Source organism: Biomphalaria glabrata, chromosome 3 (genome assembly GCF_947242115.1).
Source record: "Biomphalaria glabrata chromosome 3, xgBioGlab47.1, whole genome shotgun sequence".
Classification (NCBI taxonomy): Eukaryota; Metazoa; Mollusca; class Gastropoda; family Planorbidae; genus Biomphalaria; species Biomphalaria glabrata.
This window is the reverse complement of record NC_074713.1, coordinates 33,381,485-33,403,048: the sequence shown is the minus strand read 5'-3', so window position 1 is coordinate 33,403,048 and position 21,564 is coordinate 33,381,485. Positions and strand designations below refer to the sequence as shown.

The window sequence follows — 21,564 nt, the reverse complement described above, 5'->3', positions numbered from 1 at the left end:
GTTTGTTTCCCTTCTCTAAGCACTAGTACCAAGGAAATCTTTGATTACTGCATGTGTTATACTTTCATAAATGTACTGAATTCAGCTTTGAGAGATTTTATCAAGTTCACCAATGTACAAGTCTGAGATGTTGATGTATTTCTGATTTGACATATGTACCATTATTTTATAAAATTGCATAGAAAAGAACTTGCAGGTTCATCTATAAACTGACAAAACATTGTTTGAAAAGGTGCACACTTTCAATGATTACTAACATCCTAAGAGACCTTTTAAGAGTAAGCTATAGACATAGAGCAATATTACAGGTAGAAATTAAAATGTAATTACAAAAGTTCACTGGGGAAGCTTTGAATTAGATGAATGAATTGTGATTAAACACACAGTGTAATGACTTATATGTTATTTATTTAATGCTACAGTTTTGGTTCCTTTTATTTCTAGACATTAGACAACTTACCCTTGTCCCACCCAGAGCACTTTGGAACTCCAGTTTTGCAAAACAAAAAAGCAAAAAGAAGGCAAGAGTAAGTAACTTGCTGTTTTATAGTACTAGGAGTAATTTAACTCTTTGGCTCCGGAATTAATTCGGAATTATTAGCCACTTTTGGACGGAATTAATTTTTCCGCCATTTCAGAGTGCGCTACTTTGCTTCGATATAACTTGTATAACTTTTTTATTTATTATTGGAAAATAATAAACTTGATATAGAATTAAAGAGAAATGAATGCTCTTTCCATTTCTTATGTTTTCTAGTTTGCAAATTATGTTGTTTTTGTAATTTTGGGTTTTGAATATAAAAATTAAAAATGAAAAACTCACCAACTGACATTGAAAATATCCATCCAAGTGCATGTTTAAAGAAATTTATTGTTCAAATTGAATTGAAATAGCTTTTTTTCTCATTTTTATCCATTTGTTTACAGAACACCACAGAAGAAACAGCAATAGATGCAAAAAATAATAAACTGGAACTAATAATCCAATGTCACTACTTTAACGAAAAAGCCCATAAAAAAAGCAACACGCTTGGAACAAAACACTTTTACCCTAAAACTAGTCCAACTGTACAGCATATATATATTTATAGTATTTTCTTCTAAAGTTCTTCATGTACTTTGTATATAAATATTCCTTCTAGTTGTGATATTCATGGAAGCAGTCAATATGAATGTGTGGGTTCGACTCCCATCCAGCGCAAACATAAACCGTTCTCCCTGACCCAAAGTGTTTACATACTCTGTCTTTCTTTATAGTTATAGGTCTCCATTCTATGAAAATGGATCTTATTCTAGCAGGGGTGTTCCATTTAATCCTATGGTCAGCAGAGCTATTTATTTTGCTAACAAGACTATCAACAATGTGATTGTCAATGAAAAAAAAACATTCCATCTCAATAGATGCAGTGCTGACTAAGTCTAGGTTGACAACCCAATTTCTTGGTGCAATAAATCTGAAATTGTTCTGTTTCAGTGCCTAGATGATAGATCTAGAGATCTACATCTATCTGATTAGATTTAGATCTAGATAATGTAGAGACAGCTAAACTAGTTCTAGATCTACATTGAACATTAGCTGGGGGTGGAGCTGCTTCATCAGCTGATAAACTTCATCATTACTAGACCTAGGCTTAGGCCTAGGTCTAGACCTATAAATTAATTTACTAGATCTAGATCTATATAATTAGATTTATCAATATCACCATCAGATGAAACAAAACCACTGTCATCTGAATTCTTATACTTCTTTATCAAAGAAATATTTAGATCTACAAAGTTTATATGGCCTTGGTTGAAGCTCCATGTTAAAAAAACACGCACACAGAAAAAATAAATGTCATCTCTTTACAAACTTCGTACAAAATAAAAACACGTTAAATGAAGGAAATTCCGGATGTTTAGCAAAGGGAAACTATTCTAGATAAACAATTAAGCAATAAAAAACAAGAATCGGAGAAATGGAAACGAAAAAAATAAATTTGAAATAGCCGATGCCCCCAGCGTTGGTCCGACTTTTTTCCCCTTTTTTAAAATCAACGCCCTGTGCGTTGGTGCGGAGCCAAAGAGTTAATAATTTCTAAATACATGTATTTGGTCAGTTTTTAGAAATGACAAAAGTTAAATTATTTTTTTATTTTTTTTTGGTGAATGAGTGTATAATCTAAATTGCTTAACAAGAAACTTATTGTGAATCTATATGAAAGAATTCACTTAAAAGACAACAGATAGTGTCACTACTTTTAAGATAAGTTGAATAGTCTCATACTACTTTTAAGATAAGTTGAATAGTCTCATACTACTTTTAAGATAAGTTGAATAGTCTCATACTAATTTTAAGATAAGTTGAATAGTCTCATACTACTTTTAAGATAAGTTGAATAGTCTCATACTAATTTTAAGATAAGTTGAATAGTCTCATACTAATTTTAAGATAAGTTGAATAGTCTCATACTACTTTTAAGATAAGTTGAATAGTCTCATACTACTTTTAAGATAAGTTGAATAGTCTCATACTAATTTTAAGATAAGTTGAATAGTCTCATACTAACAAGCTGAATACAGTCTCAAGCTAACAACACTGGGATCTAGATATATTTATGTTTTCAATGCGGCAATGGGTAACTGGGTGCAACTTTTTAATGTGAATGTATCAATAATTAATAAACAGAAAGCATTCTGTAATTTATATTCCATTTATATGGAAGGTCAAAAAACAGTGAATCACTATTTGTTGCAGCAGACACAAAAATAAACCTTACTGATAGAAAAAAAAATATATTTCATTGCAGCGATGAAAGTGGTGAAGAAGAAGAAACATCTGAAGAGGAATCACCTCGTCGAGCAACATATCGTGGTCGACATCAAGAACTTGTTGGAAAATTGATGTTAGTTGAGCTTCCGCATCGTAAAGGCTCCGTCATACCAGCATTAGTTGTACTACCTGATGCTAATAGTCTCAATGAAGTTAAGAACAGAGACCAAATTCTTGTTCGTTCATTCAAAGACTCTAAATTGTAAGTAGCAATTAAGTTTGTTTCTACAATTCTAGATATTTTATTTTATGAAAAGTATTGACATCAACTATTCTATTTATTTTATGAAAAGTATTAACATCAACTATTCTATTTATTTTATGAAAAGTATTAACATCAACTATTCTATTTATTTTATGAAAAGTATTGACATCAACTATTCTATTTATTTTATGAAAAGTATTAACATCAACTATTCTAGAATAACTTTGTGTTCTTTCTGTTTAGCATGGTTGTGACTCGCAAAGAATTAAAAGACTTCTCCAGAGCAGCTGTTATTAAAAATGAAGACAAAACAATGAGAACAGGTTCTTTTTTTTTTCCCTTCTTACTTTTAAAAATGTTTTTATTAAGTGCAAAGTAGCCGATGCTTTGTTATTGATTGTTGGTCATCAAACTTTTAACATTTCAATTTACCCTGTCGAAGATTTTTTTTTTATATAAGTCAATTTTCATTGAATTTAAATGCTTTAGTTCTGTGAACTTTAATAAGATACATTTTTATTAAAGAAAAGAAGCTAAGTCATGATTGCATCCTGCTTGCAAGGTCATCATTCCTCCTGGTGCTGGGTATTTGGGAATCCTGGTCTTATATCCATGGAAAAAAATAATCCTATTACATGTAATGGGCACTTTACTTAAACTTCTGAAATAGATTCAATAGATGACACCAGTACCAATTATTATAAGATAATATTGGATAAATATTTTATAATTAACCATCCTTGATTTATTTATTTTTTTTATTTTTTTTTGTTTAATACGTTGTGCCTATTTGAAGGTTTATTATACAGCTGTTAAGTCACTATTTTATCTTATGTTTGTACTTTGTTTTCTAATCTTAGCTATTGAAAAAGCTCTGCTGTATTTTGATACCAAAGAGCTTCCTGTTGGCTGGAACAAAGATGAAATGCTTGGCTCAGATTTGGAGGAGGAGGAGGAGGGGGAAGGAGACAATGAATATGTAAGTGACTGGACACCTAGTAGAGCAAGAACTTATTAGACATATTCCCATCAGAGAATGCAATAGATTGTTCCAGAATACCTAAAAATTGATAATCAAAATGTTTTGGCACTGAAAGAACATTTTCTTTCAAACTTTCAATCTTTGCTAAATATTTGAAAAGTTGAAGACTGAATAGAATAGATTTCAAGAGCAGATTTCTAAATATTTGAAAAGTCATTGTATCATTGTATTTGTTTTCTAGTATGCTCAGTGTTGGTTGAATTCAATGTTTCTCAAACTTTGAATGGAGACATCCTGACAAATTGTAGTCCATGCTCCAAATAAAATAACATGTACAAAATGTCAAAATTAAAGGACCTTTTGAAAAGTATACCCTTTTGCAAGAGCCATCTGCAATAATCTTGACTAATACAAACAATTTTGAGAATATATTTCAAAACGTCTCAGATAACGTGACTCTTATCCACTTTCTTGTGACAGATTAATTGAAATTTTCCCGACAGTTGTACATCATTATGTTGAAGATTTAATTATAAAACTTAAAAATAAAAAGATGTATGGCATGACAACTTGCTTAGCACAAAGATGACATTATGTTGATCACTCCCTTTACAGACGTACAAGCACTATATATTCATAAGTTTACCTGGCCATGGTAGTTTACTACACACAACCCAGACCCTCATGCTGAAGGGAAAGCCTGATGCATTTCCAATGCTATCTCAAGAAAGAATTGTTTCTAGTATACAAGACACTCAATACTTATCTATGAAGTACTAGTTTTGAAAAAATAAATAGACTAGCTTCAATAAGCAACGGTGCGCGACGTTTTGGCGACAGGACGTTTTGGCGCGAGATATCATTCGACGATATCTCAAGGGACTTGCACACAACTTTTTAATGAGCCCTTGAATTCCAACGACTTAGGCAAATAACCATGGTGTCTATGTATACTTAAAGTATTTTGAGAAACATGATAAATGTATTATATTTTTACTTATTATTAGCAAGTGTTTGGTATGTATAGCTGGAAATACCATACAGTCATTAAATAAACCAATGTTAATGTAAACAAATAATTGCATCAATTTTTAGTCTATCATCGTTTCATTTTGTTTTTTATTTTAGTTTTTAATTTTAAAGTAATATCTTAAAAAACGTTTTTGAAAATAAAAGTGTGCCTCTTAATAAACACACATACACAAGCCAAAATGTTTATTAAGGAAAATGATGTGAAAAACAAACACACATTTACATTTAGTACGTGAAAAATATGTCTTAACACAAACATAGATATGAATAATTCTTTTAAAAGAAATAATACAATAAACGTACATAATGTATTTCGCGCCAAAACAACCTTCGCGCCAAAACGTCCTGCTTCGAATAAGCAAATATTACAAATATTTTATGTAAATATCAATACAAGGAAACAAAATATGTCTTTAAGTTTCCATTCTTTTCATTACATTTTAAAACCCTCCCACACCAAACTGTTGGTGTCAAGGGTGTTGGCTTGTCTGCCATAGCATTCCTGACAGTTATTAACTAGGATAAACAGTTAAGATAATATTTAACTAATTATCTCATATCACTGCACAACAAGTGTCAACTTATTAAAAATTAAAAAAGTAATGAATAATCACATTGAAATGATATAGGTTACACAATAAATCAATAATTCAATATCAATCATTAAATCAATAATTTGACATATATATAATCTCTCAATGCTCATGTAGTTGTTCTAGGCAATAGTAGCAATAATAATAATTACATTATTAATTACAATGTATGGCCTCACCTAAAATAACATGTTAATGAGCACCAGGCACATCATCTAATGGCAAAATCTCCCTCAAGTCACCTTTCTAAAAAACTGTTCAAAGAAAAAAGTGAATTGAACCACGCATCCACATAAACAACTCTCGTATAGGCATACAAAAATATTTTAAAAGTTCTTCTTTCAGACCTTGTGGTCTATAGGGCAGATGATGTAAAGGTCATCTGTTTCTGTGGCCTACGGTAAACAAGGATGTCATGTGGCCAGCACAACAACCAACCACCTTTACTTTTCCCTAACTAATGTCAGGTGCCCATTAGAGCTGGGTGGACTCAGAGGCGCTCGAATTTCCTGAAATTAAAAATCCCAGTCTTCACCAGGATTCGGTCCCCGGTTCGGAAGCCAGGCGCTCTACCACTCAGCCATCGCGCCTCCCATACAAAAATATAAACTTACCCAAAAACAGGAAACAAGAGGCTCACAAGGCAACAACAAACATCAAATTCCAGCTACAAAGGTAGAAGGAAGAATGAATTGCAAAACAAAGCAGAACAACAATATGAAAGCTATTGTGCAGATGTGCATGAGGAGGGGGCAGGGGTGCCACTTTTCCGGAATAACCTGGAAATCCGGGTTTTGAGGGGTCCGATTTTCTCCCCCTCCGGGTTTGTCTTCTACAATTTTGTTAAAATCCGGGTTTTTAGTAGTTTTAGATTTTTTCGAAATTTCTTATAATTTTCCCCGTTAATTTTAGTTTGCTAGTTCCGATCGCGTGAGCCGCCATTTTTAAACAAAATCTACCAGTCTCATATCTCACGAATCGCGAGACTTTCACTTTGCATGCGCACTAAGCTTTATTTACCGGTACAGTATTTTTAAACAAAATCTACCAGTCTCATATCTCACGAATCGCGAGACTTTCACTTTGCATGCGCACTAAGCTTTATTTACCGGTACAGTATTTTTTTTTAAAGTGTAAACATTCTTTTTTTTTTCTAGATCTACGGAACGCGCCTCGAATCGGCTCGATTTAGAGTCTAGATCTATTTCTTTGATCAATCTAGATCTGATCTAGACTGTAAAGTCTTGTATTTAGTATAGATATAGTCTAGATTAAGGCGAAGTCAAGTCTAGTCTAGATTTACTCGCGTACCTAGTCCTCGATCTAGAAATAGTGAGAAAAAAATTAACTAGTGCGAAATTAGATTTTTTTTTCTTTCCGTGTTTTATATTTTAATATTTGTATAGGTTCCATATAGAGCCTTAGCCTATGTCTAGAACTATATTGGTCTAGAGTATTATAGAGGTAGATAGAAATAGATATATACAAATTATAATTATGTACAAGCAGTCTAGCACATTCTAGCCATCTAGGTCTACATTTAAATATTAGAAAAAAAATCTAAATTTTCATTTTAGAGTAGGTCTGGACTAAATCTCAAATTAATTTTATCTTGTTGCAATAGATTTACTGGTCCATGCATGTACATTGATGGAATCAGTTTTATCAATGTTGATTAAAGTAGGCTGCTTCAAAGGAATAATGAGGGGAAAAATGTTAAGAGAGAAACATCATTTAAAATAACTGTGTTTTGGGGGGGGGGGGGGTACAAACATTGTTAATATAAAATTGTACTAAATCCTCTTAAAATTGTATTACAAGCTTTATCAATAAATATACACAAACTCTATTTATTAAAAAGATAGGCTTACTAATTACATATTTAAAACATGGGGGGCATATTGTGGTATAGATCTAGGTGGTGCTTAAATTGTATATGCGGTATGTTTCAGGGTTGGTAAAGTTTGGGGTTTATGATTTCAGGGTTTGTAAAATTTGGAAATTCGGCTTTCATGGTTTACTTGGTCTCGTGGGTGGCACCCCTGGGAGGGGGCGTCACCAGTAAGAGTTTGAGAAACATTGGTTTAATCAAGGATTGATTTATAAACAGCGGAGTTAAACAAGGATGTGTCCTGGCCCCAACCCTCTTTGGAATACTATTTTCACTACTAATCCACAACGCATTTTACAAATCCACCGAAGGCATCTATCTCCATTCCAGATTTGATGGCAAACTCCTAAATATTGCCAGACTGAGGGCCAAAACTAAAATCAGAGCCACCCTCCTAAGAGATATGCTATTCGCTGATGACACAGCGGTAGTGGCACACACGCAAGAGGAACTCCAGTCACTAATGTCCCGCATCTCTGGCCTGTAAAGAATATGGCTTGACAATTAGCACGAAGAAAACAAATGTTATGGGACCACCTGCTACAGCATCACCCTCCATCCTCATAGACGATAACAAGCTGGACGCCGTAAACGAATTCTGCTATCTGGGATCCACAATTAAAGATGACCTGTCTCTAGAAGAGGAGATAAAAAAATGCATAGGGAAGGCTGCCTCGACCTTCGCTAGACTCAGGCCAAGAGTTTGGGAAAACCATAAGCTAACTACGGTGACCAAAATGGAAGTCTACGAGGCATGCGTTATGAGTACACTGCTGTATGGCAGTGAATCATGGACCACCTACGCAAAGCAAGAGAGAAAACTGAACTCATTCCATTTGAGATGTCTCCGTAGGATCTTGAATGTCACATGGAAAGAAAAAGTGTGCAATACTGAGATCCTTGCGCGATCAGGTATTCCCAGCATCTCTACAGCCCTCAGACAATGCCGTTTGCGCTGGCTTGGACATGTTCGCCGGATGGAGGACAAGCGCATCCCGAAAGTCATCCTTTATGGACAACTTGCGACTGGCACAAGAAAAACTGGTCGCCCCCACCGCCGTTACATAGACGTAATAAAACGTGACCTCAAATCAGTGAACATCAATACTGACCATTGGGAAGACATAGTTTTAGACCGCAACAGATGGAGAGAGACAGTGACCAAGAAAGCTATGGACAGTGAAAGTACATGGGTCTCAGCGCAGGAAGAAAAACGTACAATCCGAAAAACGGCCAGCTCCTCTACCTCCGAAGCAAAAGCCACCTTAATCTGCGCTATCTGTGGACGGGAGTGTCTCTCCAAAATAGGGCTCCACAGCCACATAGTCGTTCTATGACTGAAGGAGGCCAATGAATGTTTCAGGGTTGGTAAAGTTTGGGGTTTATGATTTCAGGGTTTGTAAAATTTGGAAATTCGGCTTTCAGGGTTTACTTGGTCTCCCTGGGAGAGGGCGTCACCAGTAAGAGTTTGAGAAACATTGGTTTAATCAAGGATTGATTTATTATGTTTTTATGTGAAGAGAATTAATTGTGCCTGTTTATTCTACAAATCAAGTTTTTGTATTTAAACTATTCAAGATTCAGTTTGAATTGTTCTTCTCTCTATTCTTTGGAACAATGTGAGAACCACACAATACTAGTGTTAGAGCTTGTTATTCTCATTGGTAGTAATTTTGATTGCACAGATGGTTTAACTTAGCTTTAGTGCTATTGTTTATTCTGATAAGTTCATCAATTTATATTTCAAGGCTTCTGAAGATGAACCATTTGAGGAAAAAGATAGGTTTGTTGCACAGTTATACAAATTCATGGACGATAGAGGCACACCTATTAACAAAGGACCTTGTATTGGCAATAAAGATCTGAACCTGTACAAGCTATTTAAAATTGTCCAAAACTTGGGTGGATATAATAAAGTAAGACATTGATTTGAAATTTTTGTTCATTTTTTCATAATTATTTATTTGTTTGGGGGAGGGGTATGACCAAAAAAAATGTCCACATTAGTATTGGGGGGGGGGGGGGAAGATAAACATTTGATTATTAAAAATATGATTTCTTGTCTTTTAGGTAACTAAGGAAATGAAATGGGCAGTTGTTTACAGCAAGATGGGCCTTCCATCTCTTCACCAAAATCCTGCTCATCAGATTAGAACAGCATACAAAAAGTAAAGCTCTTTTAATACTTGTTATGGAATGACTAGACATGCCTACAATTCATTAATGCAGAAATGTCCTTAAAATCACTAAAAAGTTCAAATGTTCCACCACTCAACATTGGCACTTTGTTTGTGATGGCAAAGTCCATATTCCAATTAAAAAAATATCCACTATTTTCATCATTTTTTGAATATGTGAAATGAAAATACTTAATGCAAAAATTCATTTATTTTGTTTGCATTTTCTGCTGGTTTGGTCTAGATTTGGTTTAGCTAATAGATCTAGTTAGCACTAATGCTTCATTCATTCAATTTTCATTGATAATCATGCCAAAACACTCTTTTCCAGTGGTTGCTATGCCAAGTTAGTTAGGACAAGGATTATTTTGAAATTATAGTAGATTAAGATCTTATAGACTATAGTTGATCTAGATTATGACTTACTTGAAAACTAGACTAAAGAGACTTGTAAATCTAGATCTACGGATTTATTTGAAAAGTAGATCTACTAGAAATTTCTAGTTTTAGATAAGACTCTAGCTAGATATCTAAATTTAAATGTCTTCTAGGTTAAATCTTGATCTATGGAATTAACTAGTTTAGTTGATATAGACTACATAGTTCTTAAAGTAGTAGATCTAGATTTTAAATATTGTAGATTAAGTGAAGTCTTAAGTCAAACTAGTAGAACTAGAATACCTAAACTGCCTAAAGATTACATCTGTAATAGATTCTAACATTCTAGATTAACTTGGTCTAGGATGAATTATATCTATCTCATTAATATAGATCTAAATCTATAATGACTATTAGATTCAATATGCATGTTGTTGTTGTTTTTTAACCATTAGTTAAGGCAGTCTAACTGAAAACTCTAATAGATTTAGAGTAGTCTATTGATCTCAAGAATATGGCATTATTATGATACTTAAATACTGAAAACTCTTAATAGATTTAGAATAGTCTATTGATGTCAAGAATATGACATTATTATGATACTTAAATTACAGACTTAAATTATACTATATAGATCTAGAAGCAGGTTAGCAATGTTATAAAAGTAAATATTGAGGTTGTTTTTTTAATTTTTTTATGCAGTATGATTGCCAAACTTAAATGCTTAATTGTTCCTGATTCTGGGTCTTGGGGGTAGGCAAGTCTGAATTACTTCATACTGGACATAGATATTTATCTGTGTTTTCTTTAATCCTATCAGATATCTTGATGCATATGAAACATTCTACCGTAAACTTGGCAGCACCATGGGAACACTGAGTCGCCCAGGACGTGGTAGACAAAATTCAAGCCGGAGTATTTTAAATTTTCGAGGCAGAGAAAGAAGTCCAAGGTCACCCAAGCCACCAGAGAAGGTAATGTAGCTTTGTTTCGTAGTTTTCTCGTTAAGCTTTGTCCAGCTACCCACTTATTATTTCAAACTTAAAAATAGAAGCATGCTGGTGGGGATGGCATTTTGTTAGTTTGAAATCCTTGGACATTAGAAGAATTACTGCAGACTAAAATGTTTTTTTCTGGTTAAATTTTTCAGAGTAAAGAAAAAGAGGAGTCAGAAACATCAAAACGTAAAGTGGAAGCTTCGCCTGAAAAAGTGGAGGAGGAAGTGGAAGCTGTCACCACTGTTAGTACTGCAGATGAAAGTGATGTTGTGACTAGACGGACACCACGTAGAGAACCTAAAACTCAGCCAATCAAAGAAGAAAAGAAGGAAGATACAACCAAAACAAAGAAAGAAGATAAAAAGGAAGACATGAAAACAAAAAAAGAGGACAAAAAAGAAGAAAAGGGTAAAAAAGAGACACCAGTGCAGGCTGGTAAAAAAGAGATACCAGTGCAGGCTGGTAAAAAAGAGACACCAGTGCAGGCTGGTCAAAACAAAGAAGAGAAAGGAAAGGAGGATGGGAAAAAGGAAGAAATAAAAAAAGAGGATAAAAAATCAGCAAAGAAACCTAAGATAGAGGAGGAAAATGACAAAGAAGATAAAAAGCCAGACAAAACAGTCAAGAAAGAGGAAGACAAAAAGCCAGACAAAACAGTCAAGAAAGAAGATGATAAAAAAGTTGATCTCAAACTTGAAATGACACCAACTACAGTTGCAGAAAAAGACTCACCTAAAAAGCGTGTAAGTATTTGTCATTAATTAGTATTATTAATATTTATTTCCAATAGTTTATTTGAATATACACACTTCTGTAGATTTCTTTGTCAATTTTTCTTTTCTAAACTTATAGAACTATTGACTTTAAATCTGATGTTATCTTTCTTAGGTGACCCGGCGTAAGCTATTAACTAGTGACTCTAAATCTGACGTTGAAGCCAAAGAAGAAGAGGATAAGAAGGAGATATTGAAGAAAACAGCTGGGAAAGAAAAGAAAGAAATACCCAAGACTTTAGAACGAAGAGAGAAGTCTGCAGAAAAAAAAGAAACAATGGTTAAGAAAGAACTGAAATCTGCTGATAAGAAACCAAAAATGTCGGAAGAGAAAAAGATTAAAAAAGAGAAAAAAATCAAAGATGACAATGGTGATGGACCTCCAGATTTAAAGTAAGTTTTGGTTGATAGTACTTTTGTTTGCCTGGGGCTCATGTTTTGTTTTCATTTGGAATTGAACCTAATTTCTATGAACATATTCAGTTGACTAGAAGAAGAATGACTTTCAAAGTATTTTTAGCTTAAGCAATTAATGGCAACCAAACAGATTTATTTCTACAAACTACCAATGAATTCCACTTCTTTTCAGTCCAAGTATTCCAAGCTCTGGACAAAGTGAGGATGAAGCAGACGCAGAGAAAGTGGTTACTGACCCTAAACTTGACTTTCCCATCGGATCTAAATTGAGAGTAAAGTATGGAAGGGGAAAGAATCAGAAAATTTATATAGCCAAGGTTTGTTTCAATTGTACTTTAATTTATTCAGAATAATAGTATAGTCTTGAGTTATTAGAATAGCTGTAGTGTTCTTGCTTACCTAAAATGTATTTATTTATACAGGTTGTAGACTTTGGCAAAGATGGGGTACACAAAACATATCTAGTGCATTATGCAGGTTGGAATACAAGGTAAGTTCATTTTGTCTAGTGGAATTGCTGTATATAGAGAGTGCCTTTTAAAAAATATTTTATGCATATCTGAGTATGTTCTATTCAACAATATTTGTGTTCTCTCTCTAGATATGATGAATGGATTCGTCCAGATCGAGTAGTTTCTGTATTAGATAAACCTTCAGATGGAGGAGAGAGTAAAAGCAAAAGTTCCCTTTTAAAACAAGCTGTGAGTCAATGTTTTACTGTCTACTTGCTATGTTGGATTAGGAGGGACATATACATTTTACAACAGGAACATTCACTACAGAAAAATGTTCTGAGCTTTTATCTGAATGAATGAATTCAATAGTTTGGTGCATGTCATTTGTGTTTTTGAAACGAAATGTTTCATTATCATTTTTTTAAGCAGTTATTTCATTAGGAACTATAATTAAGTATTAATTAAGTTGTCAAAGAAACTTCTGCAAAAACTTGCATAAAAGCTGCATAACATTTTTTACTGATATCTTAATTGTATTTTTCACAATTCAAGGGTAACAAAATACAACTTAAAGGAAATATAGTTCACATTATCAATCCTAAAGTGCCATCATTCTCTAAGACATTCAAGGCTATGAAATAAAAAATAGACTAGAAAGAAAGTTATTGATCTAAAAATACACAACATTTAATTTCAGCTTTCATTTACTATTCTTAATTACAATGCAAGCCTGATGTGCATTCTAAAAATAGACTTACTTCAGTCTACATTAATTACATGAATTAACTTGAGATTACTGAGTCTGTTTGGGAGTGTTAGACTTGCAAGAGTCAACTGTATGTCTAAGTCAGTTCAAGAAGGCTATAAACTAATGATGTACACTTTTGTTGTAGAGATTGACAGGTGGTCCCAAGATGTCCTCCAGTTGTAAAAGTGCCAGTCAAGTATTTCGTGCACCTAAAATTGCTGGTGCCCAAACCAGAGCAACACGTTCATCCAGTTCAGATACATGTGTGGTCAGCAAACATTCTGGTGAGTCCCAACGTTCTCACTCTTATCTTTCATGGACTTCAGACAGACAAAGTATTGGTATCTGTAAAGTTTCGTTTAATTTTTTTTTAAATGTGAGAATTAAGTTGAGAAATATTCTTTGAGTAGATATATCACACATACAAAAGAGACTTGAGAGCTAATCCACAACCATGTATTACATTGGTGAAGACAAAGTGGAACTCAGCTTATTATGAAGCTATCTCAACAAGAAAGATCATAGCCCTTCAATGGTTCATTGTAATTCACTAAGTAAACACTCAGGAGTCTCTGAAGATATGTTCCACTTTTAATTCACTAAGTAAACACTCAGGAGTCTCTGAAGATATGTTCCACTTTTAATTCACTAAGTAAACACTCAGGAGTCTCTGAAGATATATATGTTCCACTTTTAATTCTTTTTTAATCCTGTTTTATTTATTTCAGATAAAATGGTCACAAGACGTGGCTCTGTTCTTGCAGACTCTACTGGCTCTGTTCTTGCAGACTCTACTGGCTCTATATCACCAGGCATGTGTAACTTTGAAGCTTAATTAGAAAACCATGTTTAAAATTATTTTTTTTAAAAATTAATTTTTGTGTTTACTTTCTAGAGAGCCAGCTAAGTAGTGATACAGAAGAAAACACAGGATCTGAACCAGAGGATGGAGACACAAAGTCTGAGAAAGAAGAAGATGAGGATGATGAAATCCTGAACGTTGATGAAGAGTTTGATGAAGACAGAGAGAAATTTTCTGATCCTGACACAAGCCTTGATGAAACCTCACCTCACACTGATGCCTCGCCAGACATGACTGCCTCACCACACATCTCTGCTTCACCACACACTACTGCCTCAGAGAGAGTTGAAGATGCACAGTGTGAGCCAGAGTTGAAAGAGTCTTTAGAGGAAGAGTCAGTGGAAGAAATGTCAACAGAATCTCTGATTGCTGTTCCTGAAGTAAAGAATGAAAGCCCAGACAAGGGAGACAATGATAAGAAATCTCAGGAAACAGCCAAGAAAGTCCCATCTGAGAGCAAGCATGAAAGACCATCTGTTCATGTCTCTGAAATCACTCAGGCTGTGGATGAGATCAGGTCGGCAGTTTATGAAGAAAACTTGGATCAAACTCATCAGCCTGAAGACAATACTGAAACAAAAGTAGTGGACACTGAGCCACTAGAGGCACAGGAAGTCCTACCTGTCCTGAAAGAAGAAAAGACAGAGTGTTTTGATGAAAAGACCCTCAAAGAAGATTTATCTGTGTCTGATCAAGTTAAGCCTAATTCACATGAGGAGCTGGTCAGCCCAAAATTAGACATTTCAGAGGAAGCAGAGAGTAAAGAAAGTGATAAACCAAAACGAGGCAGAAAGAAAGAGACTTTATCTAAAGACTTGAAGAAATCTTTCAAAAGTGACATTTCTAGTCCAAGTGTACAGTCTGATGTTACCCTGCCTACAGAGCAACCAGTTCCTGTAGTAGACACTGTTACATCTAAAGTAGAGCCTTCACCCTATGACTTTGATGGGGATGCTGATGTGCCTCCATGGCAACCTGAAATCACCAAGAAATGGGAACCCAGTAGCAAAGTTCAGATTAAAGATATTCCCTCAGATGATGGAGTGGACAAAGACAAGAAGAAAGTCAAAAAGAAAGTCAAAAGAAAAATTGTTCCTGAAGCAGAGAGCAACATTAAGTCTGTGGAGGAAGGCTTGAGTAGCAGCTCTCTCAAGGAAGACAGTCAGACATCTGGTGCTGACAACTCTACTGAGAAGCCAATAGTCAAAAAGAAAGGAAGAAAGAAAAAAGAATCAGTGCCTGAAGTGAAGAAAGACATTGTGGATCAGTATGAGAGCACCGTGAATAGTGTTGTGGAGGCTGTCAAACATTCGCTGCTAGAGACTGAATCTGATCCCGAACCTAGTGTTAAAAGACGTAGAGTGAAACGTGCGTCTGAAAGTGATAAAAAGGACAATGTGGTGCGTGTGAATAGAATGGGCCGTAAAGTATCCAGTCGAGATAGTTTAGAAACATCTTTCAGTTTAGAGAGCCAAGAAAGCAAATCTTTAACTCATTGTAATAGTGAAACCTTAAAAACATTACAATTGACCGAGACTGCTGGGCCATCTTCTTCATTATCATTACCTGGGACAGACACAGACAATTTTAAAAATAAAAGAAAAGACACTAATTTTCCTGAAAGCCAGGGGTTTGAACCCCAGTCTGAACAAGAAGCAAGTGCCCACTTTGAGAACACTCCACCCACTACACCAGAACATGATGAAGAAAGCTGTGGCCAAGCCAATGCTTACAGTTCCCGTGAGCTGGCTGCCAAGGTGGATGTCTCCTCTTCCTCCCCTCCCACTTGCATACTACTTCCCACCTCCAGTGAATCTCCTTCAGACAATGATGTGACTAGTACTGCCTCTACTGACACCCTTCCACTGCCACCTCCACAGTCAGAGGGCAGTGGAACAGATCAAGAGATGTCTGTGAAGAGAAGAAAAGTTGCAGAGGAGACACTGTGCCATTCAAAGAAGAAAAAAAGAATTCATGGGACACGGAGTAGGACAGCTCAGAAGTCTCCGAAATGTAAGTAGGACATTTTTGTCTCCCCTTTCAGCCCTTGCATTCCATTTGGGCACAAAAACAAAGTAACATCAACCTTTCCAGAACATATCAGTTTGCAATTCTAAAGAGTTTCAAATATTCCCTTTGTCTTTTGGATTATCTTACTAATTATGAAAAGCAAATATGTTACTAGATCTAAAAAAAAAAATATTTTCACTGTTAAGTAATTGCTGAACTAGTGAAATCAAAGTGTTACAGAAAATGTTGCTTATGAGACTGGAAATTAGGTAGTTGACCCAAATGAAAGAAACACACACAAAGAAATTCAAAATATTGAAGTAGAACACTTTAATTTTCTTTTGTAACTAAATGATTGAATAAATAAATGCATTACAGTAAATAGACTGATTTGGATACAGAGGACTGTGTTTTACTTCCTTTCAACACCAGTTCAGTACAAAGTCTAGTACAAATGTCAATGTGATTGTTTGCATTAACAAATATTTTCTTTGAATCCAACATTGACTTCTGCAGATGTAGGTAACTCTGATTCTCAAGGCTCAGCTTCCAACACACCAATTCATTGCCCAGAATCTCCCTCCAACAAGTTCCCAGACATCACAAAGTCTCCAAGACCTTCCAAATTTAACTTCAGTGCTGGTAAGTGGTTAGTCTGCATTGGAGGATAAGGCTAATGTTTACATTTAAATAGTTCAACTCTAGGGTTTAAATAGGCCATAGTAAGACATGCCCTAGTCTCGTCTGTACATCCTCATCCCATTGATAAATTATTTTACATTATTTTTGTGCTTTAGATTTAGGAGAATATTTGGAAGGGGAGGCAAGATGTAATTTCCTTATCAGTAAGATGAGAGAAATCAAAGCTATCTACATGAATCTGAAGTCAGAAGTAGCAAGTATTGACAGGAGGAGGAAACGAGCCAAAAGAAAAGAAAGAGAATGTAGGTATTAACTCTCACATCTCTTTCTACCAAATGGATTACTTTGTACTTTTGTGTATATATCTTTATATTTATTTCTCCCTTATTGAGACTTTAGGAATGATTTGATCAGTTGAAAACATTTAGAATAACAAAGATGTGTAACAACAGAATCCAAATGACTTTGTTTTCAGCTCATAGAATATCACTTCTCAAAAAATGTTTTGGTTTCTATAATTCAGAGATGCCCTCAAGTACACATCTTTTGTATTTTGTACGCAAATGGGCATGAAAATACGCGAATACGGTTTTTCATCTAAAAAATATGCATTTCCCAGAGAAAAAAAAAAAAAAAAATAAATTTATAAATGTTGTTGCTAATCACTAATATAGATCAGTGCTGCGGCAAGGTGTGGAAATGGACTTTACTTAATAGATTCACCTTGAGATAAAATTGTTTTTATGGTGTGCAGAGGCTCAAAAATTTCAAATATTTTCTAAATCTAGATCTGGCTAATCTAAATAAATGTGTCAGTTTATTTCAGTTCATGATGTCATTGCCCTTTACTATTTCAGGCACCTGAATTTATGTATTTAGAATTTAGATATAGTCTATATAGATCTAGATTCCTGATGAAAGTAGTGTGACCAGGTGTGTACTAGACTTAGATCTAGATAAAATTAGATCTAATTCTAGATTTAGACTAAGTCAAGTAGCTCGATCTGTAACTACTCAAAAGCAGCAATTTCTGCTATCTTATAAAGAGATTTATTGATCTCTATTTCTTAGCCTTTATGGAATCCAAAATATTTTTTGAAAAAAGGGCTCAAAACAAAATGTAGATATAACTTCATTATTGTGTGTGTAAGAATGTATCAAAACAAAATGTAGATATAACTTCATTATTGTGTGTGTAAGAATGTATCAAAACAAAATGTAGATAAAACTTCATTATTGTGTGTGTAAGAATGTATCAAAACAAAATGTAGATATAACTTCATTATTGTGTGTGTAAGAATGTATCAAAACAAAATGTAGATATAACTTCATTATTGTGTGTGTAAGAACAACTATCTCACAACTATCTCCACATATTCAAAATTATGGAAAATGGAAATAAACAAAGAAAAGTCAGTTTATTCAATCTTTAGCCACAGCAACAAAACAGCAAAAAGAAACTTCATCCTAAAAATAGACTCTCAGCCAATAAATAAAGAAGAAAATCCAACATATCTTGGTGTAAAACTAGACCAAAGACTGTCTCTAAAACACTTTATGGCAGATTTAAAAGAAAAGGCATCACAAAGATTAAACATAATAAAACACCTAGCAGGAACATCCTGGGGAGCTGAAAAGAAAACCTTAAGACAGTTATACACTGGATATGTCAGATCTGTAATGGATAACTGTCTCTCCATACAAGTAGCTGCCAACAAAACATATCAATCATCATTAGATACAATCCAAAACCAAGCCTTGCGGTTAATTAGTGGAGGTATGAGAACTACTCCCACAGCAGCCTGTGAAATAGACTCCAATATTGAACCTCTTAAGTTAAGGCGCAACAGAGCAGCATTAGAAGCTATTGAGAGATACAGAAGGTTGGAGGACGATCATCCAAATAAATTACTAACACAGAGAAATAGGAAAAACAACCAAAAAAAGCAAAGGACTCTGATCCAACTTACTAACGAACTAGCCCTAAAACACCACCTACCCAACAACAGAGAAAAAATTACCAGGTTTTCGAACATTACACCCGGACTAAACTACAAACAACCAACCATCAAAACACATTTACTAAATAACACCTTAACAAAAGAATCAAATCCACTGGAGCTCAAAGTAGGCACGCTTGAAAAAATCGAAAGCTATCAAAAAACAGCTATCCATATTTATACAGACGGATCAGCTTTCAAAGCTACCATCAGTGCTGGTCCTGGTGCCTTCCTAAAAATAAACACTTTGAGATAAGCGCACCCTGTGGTGATTACTGCTCAAACTTCCAAGCCGAAATTGAGGCAATTACCATAGCACTACAGACAGTGGAAAACAAATTATATGAAGGAGTGCAACCACCATCAGATATTGTTGTCTTTACAGACTCCCAATCTACTCTGCAAGCACTTAACAGCAGCACCTCAAACAGCCCAAGAGAGTTGACAACACTCATTGTGATAATCCACCAGATGATATCAAAATTAAATATCAATATTACACTACAGTGGATCCCTGAACACATTGGCATCATGGGAAATGAAAAGGCAGATAAGCTTTCAAAGGCAGGTACATCTATGGAACAACCAGATAGACCTGTTAACTACCTCACCCTAAGGTTAATGTTAGTCAACAATCACAAAGAGGAGTGGCTCAACCAATGGGCATCAGGAAACACAGGCAGAGCCATGTACAGAGAAATGACTACGCCTAACAAACTGGACAGTATTAACTTCCTCCCCCGCAAAGAACAATCTACAATCTTCCAACTAAGAACAGGACACACACCACTATTAAATTACCACCTGAACAAAATAAACTCCACACAACTACCCCTTTGCAGACATTGCGCCCACCCCTTTGAAACCGTAAACCATATCCTCTTTGAATGCCCCTCCCTAATCCACCTTAGGCAGACCCTTCTTCCACTACAGCCCAACATAACCAACACCCTGTACGGCAGTGCTGAACAACTGAAGAAAACAGCACACTTTTTTTCCTTGGCACAGTCTGCAAAAGAGCTCACAGCTCAGCAGCAATAAAGCTGGCTAGAAGAAGAAGAAGTGTGTAAGAATGTATCTGTAGTGTAACTGAGTTGATTTTCTGCGTGCGTCCAGCGTGTCTGAAGGTCATGGCCATTGTGTGTGTTTCATGTCCAGTGTGTGTGTGTGTATAGACTGCATCAGTGGTATGGTAGACGTGCTGGTTTCATTCACTGTTTACTGTAGTCTAATTTTGTCGAATAAAGCCATGTTATTGGTATTCTAGTCGTTATCATTTCATTACAATTTATTCGACAAAATTATGTATCTGGATTAGTGTTGGATTCATTAATTTACAATGGATAAATTACTCAGACCGAAAGAGTTGGACATTGATCCTAATGCTCCTCTGGCCTCAGAAAAATGGACTCACTGGTATGACACATTTCAGAATTTTCTTTCATCCATCAAGGATATAAACGAAGACTTTAAACTAAAGTTGTTGAAGAATCACGTATCTGCAACGGTTTATATGCTCATCAGTGATGTATCGTCCTATTCGATCGCCATAGACACACTCAAGACTACTTATATTAAGGTAAAGAATGACATTTTTGCTAGACATTTGGTTGCTACATGTAAACAGCAGCCGGGCCAAACGGTAGAGTCCTTTATGCTAAAGTTGCGAAGCCTGGCCCGGGACTGTGACTTTAAAGAAGTAACTGCTGAACAGCACAGAGACATTTGCATTAGAGACGCCTTCATAACTGGTCTGGCATCCAACACTATTAGACAGCGGTTACTGGAAAAGACATCTCTTACTCTACAAAGCGCTTTTGATGAAGCTAGAGTGTTAGAAACAGCCACAATGCATGCTCAGGCTTACAATTCAACGAACGAAATCTCCTGTGGGGCAATGAAAACACCAACTAGCTCCCATCTAGAAACATACATTTCTAACGAAGACCAGAAATTAAATGCCATTAAGTCGTTATGCTACTTTTGTGGTAGGAGGAGACACTCTAGGACTGAATGCCCTGCTCGAAATGCATTATGTCATCAGTGCGGTAAAAAGGGACACTTCCAAACTGTTTGTAAATCAAGTAAAACAACAGCCAACAAAGCTGACAGCAAAATATCACTGACCAGTGTGATAACTCCATGTACCTTGTCATCAACGCATTTCTCTGGGCTTACACAGTCTACGGCTCAAGTGAACGTCAACGGGTTGCTGTTGCAAGCTCTCATAGACACTGGCAGCTGTGAAAGTTACATATCAGAAGCCATCGTCAAGAGAAATAAATGGCCAGTACGTCCGTCTACAAACAGAATATTCATGGCCACTACACATCTTTCTGAAAAGACATTAGGACATACATTTGCCGATGTCCAGTACAAGGGAGAACACACCAAAAAGGTCAAACTTTCTCTACTTGCTGGATTGTGCTCGGATGTAATCCTTGGTGTAGACTTTATAAGTCTTCATAAGGAATTGACCATACCGTACGGAGGAAAACGCAATCCTCTACACATCTGTGGTCTTAAAGCAGCACAAGTCGAAACACCGAGCCTATTCAGTAATCTAACTTCTGACTGCAGACCGGTAGC

The 21,564-nt window shown here is 35.3% G+C and overlaps 1 protein-coding gene across 3 annotated transcripts in view; it reads left to right on the top strand.

The window, feature by feature from the left end:
• LOC106066126 (AT-rich interactive domain-containing protein 4B-like) overlaps window positions 1–21,564 on the top strand; it is a 40,762-nt gene that overhangs the window by 6,517 nt on the left and 12,681 nt on the right. For 2 of the 3 annotated variants that reach the window (XM_056024629.1, XM_013225090.2), the window contains exons 6-22: window positions 445–527; window positions 2,790–3,014; window positions 3,261–3,340; window positions 3,878–3,996; window positions 9,264–9,431; window positions 9,586–9,683; window positions 10,891–11,044; window positions 11,221–11,811; window positions 11,957–12,234; window positions 12,431–12,575; window positions 12,681–12,748; window positions 12,860–12,959; window positions 13,607–13,745; window positions 14,190–14,273; window positions 14,357–16,336; window positions 16,850–16,975; window positions 17,131–17,277. In XM_056024629.1, the coding sequence (XP_055880604.1) occupies window positions 445–527; window positions 2,790–3,014; window positions 3,261–3,340; window positions 3,878–3,996; window positions 9,264–9,431; window positions 9,586–9,683; window positions 10,891–11,044; window positions 11,221–11,811; window positions 11,957–12,234; window positions 12,431–12,575; window positions 12,681–12,748; window positions 12,860–12,959; window positions 13,607–13,745; window positions 14,190–14,273; window positions 14,357–16,336; window positions 16,850–16,975; window positions 17,131–17,277 (4,585 nt within the window). Of the gene's footprint in view, window positions 1–444; window positions 528–2,789; window positions 3,015–3,260; window positions 3,341–3,877; window positions 3,997–9,263; window positions 9,432–9,585; window positions 9,684–10,890; window positions 11,045–11,220; window positions 11,812–11,956; window positions 12,235–12,430; window positions 12,576–12,680; window positions 12,749–12,859; window positions 12,960–13,606; window positions 13,746–14,189; window positions 14,274–14,356; window positions 16,337–16,849; window positions 16,976–17,130; window positions 17,282–21,564 lie in introns of all 3 variants that reach the window. The other variant, XM_056024630.1, reaches the window with a different exon arrangement.